The sequence below is a fragment of the Penaeus monodon genome, chromosome 24, assembly GCF_015228065.2.
Source record: "Penaeus monodon isolate SGIC_2016 chromosome 24, NSTDA_Pmon_1, whole genome shotgun sequence".
Lineage (NCBI taxonomy): Eukaryota > Metazoa > Arthropoda > Malacostraca > Decapoda > Penaeidae > Penaeus > Penaeus monodon.
The window spans coordinates 3,208,102-3,208,489 of record NC_051409.1 but is presented as its reverse complement, the minus strand read 5'-3'; the positions used below and the strand labels follow the sequence as shown (position 1 = coordinate 3,208,489).

Here is a 388-nt window from a genome sequence, read left to right as displayed (position 1 = left end):
GAGTAGGAACAGCTATTCAAGAGTAACACGTACATACGTAGTCCTTTTCCATGGCTTTTGCCACATGTTCATTAGAGAACACATCACAAGCGTTTCTAAAACTGGATGAATGTGAAATGTTGAATATATGAATTATAGTGAGTATGGGGATGAAATGTCTACTTTATATAACGTACGTTTCGTGTCACTGACGTAACCGTAATAAAGGACTTATTCCAGCTAAGCAGCAACCATGGGACTGGTCGTGATCAATACGGGTTACCTGAAAACGAAGTCGGGCATCATGAAGATCATAGAAATCGTAAGTATAAAGCCACATTTTTGCACGTGATTTAACACGGTGAGACAAATACTCAGGGACTTTCACACATGTAAGCTCAAGTGCAAT

At 39.4% G+C, this 388-nt stretch overlaps 1 protein-coding gene across 4 annotated transcripts in view; it reads left to right on the top strand.

Annotated features, from left to right (window-relative positions):
• LOC119588472 overlaps positions 1 to 388 on the top strand; it is a 6,542-nt gene that overhangs the window by 2,207 nt on the left and 3,947 nt on the right. For all 4 annotated transcript variants that reach the window (XM_037937119.1, XM_037937121.1, XM_037937120.1 and 1 more), the window contains exon 2: positions 220 to 301. In XM_037937119.1, the coding sequence (XP_037793047.1) occupies positions 233 to 301 (69 nt within the window). In that variant the 5' untranslated portion in view covers positions 220 to 232. The remainder of the gene's footprint in view (positions 1 to 219; positions 302 to 388) is intronic.